A 2,930-nucleotide genomic window follows, 5' to 3' on the forward strand; every position below is an offset into this window, starting at 1 on the left:
AAATATGTTTTTCACCCTTTAACGACACAATCAGTTGAACAAGTGATATTAAATCAGGGAAGCTTTGAAGAAGCTTGCAAGCACAACAATAGAGGGAAGAAGAAGTTAGAGTCGATGGACCTTCGAGACGGGTTAGAATTTGACATTCGAGTATCACAACCATTCGGGTACGGAGGATTTGATGAATGGAAGTCCAGAATGGACTTCTTCCTACAAGTGAACATTAAACATTGGTTCTCTTTGAAAGAAAGTTCTGAAACCTCGAAAGAAAAGAATGGACTAATGGTCAAATTGAGAGATCCAAAGTGAACAACAAGGCAAAAAAATTATTAATCAATATTTTGCAACTTTTATGTAGAATAGGTACATACAAAAATGCGGATGAAGCTAACAAAGCTCCATGAAGATCCTTCACTAGAACAAAAGGAGGAGCCAAAGGGAAAGAGAAATGTGGCTCAAAAGCACAAGCAATATTCTGAGGTTTAGAGGTGATCAACCTCTAAAGAAGAAGTCGGGGAATAATCCATCTCATCATTTGAGAGTGAGGAGGAAAGGCCTATGACCCCAATACAAGAAAAGCCCTCTGTTCCCAAAGAAAATGAGGACCTACCATCTACTCCTATAAGTTATGATAACTAGGAGAGTATTATCCTTACTAGGATTGAAGAATCTACACCTGAAGATGTACCAGTTTTAGTTAATAAAAATATATTGTGTGCTTTCAGTGTAGGGAACTAGAACCCAAAAATAAGTGTCCCATCTTAACAAAAGAAAAGACTCAAGTGACACAGCCAACAATTAGTCCAATATGTACAACAACTACAATATGACACCTTGTCGGCACAATCGGTCCAACAATAACTACAACATAGCACCTTGTTGGCCTAAGTACACAAGTCTCATACACCTTAACTCCTCAATTCAATATAAAAGGAGAGGCCATCAAGATGACGATTCCATCTTTTGTCATAGAAAAACCTCAAGCACAAACTAGGCCAGTATGTTGGCACCTTTTTGGAGCTAAGTAGACAACGTCATTCTACCACCTTGAGCTCTCCATTGCAATTTTAAACCATAATTAGACATGGCCAATGATCACTACAGGGCCCTCCACAATCTACCTTTTCAATTCATAGCTTGTAATGACTCAATGGTTAACATGAAGTGACATGGAGGAGATTAAGAAGGATCGTATCGTCTTTGGGATTTAGAATGTCTATAAATACTAAAATATGTCCACTATAGAGATCTACACTTTATTATTTGTCAGACAACTCTAACGCCCAACGCTCTCTAACGTATGCTCTGTTACATACAGGACAACTTTCCTTTCTCATAGTATCATCCACCCCAGCCTTCAGAGCACTTGTAGATTCCTATATAACCCTTTTAGGAGTCAACTCACAAGTATTACAATATATCAAGATGACAACGCTTATAGAAACATAAGATCGCTACAGATATATTAATTATAGGAGAATAACATTGTGTAATAAAAAAGGGAGTTTTTTTTTAATTTTGCCCAAAATAGAAAGAAAAACATTCTAGTATTGGGAGTCATCAAGCGACACGTACCGTAGATTCCAGATGGTTTTTCTAGCTATAAAGACGTACGAATTGTCTTAATCAGAAGCCTCCTTGGCAAGTTGCTTCCTGAAGCTTCCCAACTCTTCCTAACGATGAATCCAAGAAAGTCGTCACGAAATGCTTCACCGCGCCTCAGAATGAAGAAAGTAGAGATCGGCTAAAATAACTACATCGGTACAATTCGCTGCACGCAGTTGTAATATTTTGACAGAATACGTAAACTCGTAATAGCTAATTAACCAACTCCTTCAATCTCTGAGTGACCCTTGAAGCATCCAACCCAATTCTGGAGCTGACGGCCTGCAGACAACAAGGCTTGCAGCCAATTAGGATGCATCTGTTGCGGCAAAGAGACCACAAGAGACTCGTGGCTAATTGTACTAACCTGTGAATGGATTATATGGAAGATCTTGTCCCCCACAACCGAGAAGTTCGCATTCACAACTTTAGCTCCTTCTTCCTCGAGAACACTGATCACCTCGTGGAACAAAAACCTTTTGCTCACACGGCTTATCACGATCAGTACCTCCAAGTTCACATCGTTGCATCTTACTTCGACAATTGGCAGTCCAAAGTCGATGCCCACGTCCGTGCTCCTCATTTTACTCACCTGCAGCAGCCTTCTTTGCTTCAAAATTTCAATCCTTTCTCGAAGGATTTTGATATAAGATGTTGCATCTTCCAAGTTGTCTTGCTGCGTCAAAACATCCTAGAAGATTGCAGGAAGCTTAATTTTATATATTTACCAAGTTAACTAATTGTATATATACGCTAGCTATGGAAGCTTTTGAAACAAAGGAGATAAATGAATGCGTGTAGACGTAGATTATGACCTTGTGAATGTTTCTGTGTTCTTTAGGGATGATGGAGGAAAGCTTGGAGCACAACTTCTTCATATGCGTTCTCCTGTTTTTCTCCACTGTCTTCCTCTCCACCTTACGAACACTGGTTCCATGGCTGCCAATGTTGTTCACCTTCATGCTCGCTTCTCTCTGCCCCTCTCTCTCTCTGTAGGATATGTGTTGAGCAAACTCGTTGTCAAATTTAATTCATATAGACATGAGATAGAAAGAAAAGAGGAAGAACGCGAAGGGATCTGCGTGTCTCAATCAACTGTCATTCAAGTCTGCAGGGAGGAAGAAGAGAACAGATGATGAGACGTCTTCCTCCTAATTAACTTTTGCAAGTTTAGATTGAGACAAGACACAATCTGGAAATGTAGCAGCATTTCACAAAACGACAATTTTTCGGCAAATTCTTAAAAGACGCACATTAAATTCAGGATTCGCAAAATACGTACGAATGTTTCATTATTTTCAAAAGATATATTAAATTATAATTTT

At 39.1% G+C, this 2,930-nt stretch overlaps 1 protein-coding gene across 1 annotated transcript; it reads right to left on the reverse strand.

Moving 5' to 3' along the window:
- Positions 1–1,437: 1,437 nt before the first annotated feature.
- LOC122040209 (transcription factor bHLH167-like) lies at positions 1,438–2,728 on the reverse strand. Its single transcript, XM_042599552.1, has 3 exons — positions 2,421–2,728; positions 1,973–2,296; positions 1,438–1,887 (listed from the first exon to the last, which is right to left on the reverse strand). The coding sequence occupies exons 1-3, from the start codon at positions 2,565–2,567 to the stop codon at positions 1,819–1,821; spliced, it is 540 nt and encodes a 179-aa protein (XP_042455486.1). The 5' UTR covers positions 2,568–2,728; the 3' UTR covers positions 1,438–1,818.
- Between the last annotated feature and the right edge of the window lie 202 nt (positions 2,729–2,930).

Source organism: Zingiber officinale, chromosome 2A, assembly GCF_018446385.1.
Source record: "Zingiber officinale cultivar Zhangliang chromosome 2A, Zo_v1.1, whole genome shotgun sequence".
NCBI lineage: Eukaryota > Viridiplantae > Streptophyta > Magnoliopsida > Zingiberales > Zingiberaceae > Zingiber > Zingiber officinale.

Bases quoted from the DNA above. Each gene is read 5' to 3' on its own strand.
- LOC122040209 (XM_042599552.1), bottom strand. From the start codon at position 2,567: ATGAAGGTGAACAACATTGGCAGCCATGGAACCAGTGTTCGTAAGGTG. The intron at 2,297-2,420 runs GTCATAATCTAC...GCAATCTTCTAG, and splicing joins AACACAGAAACATTCACAAG to GATGTTTTGACGCAGCAAGA. The intron at 1,888-1,972 runs GTTAGTACAATT...TGTTGTCTGCAG, and splicing joins TCCATATAATCCATTCACAG to GCCGTCAGCTCCAGAATTGG.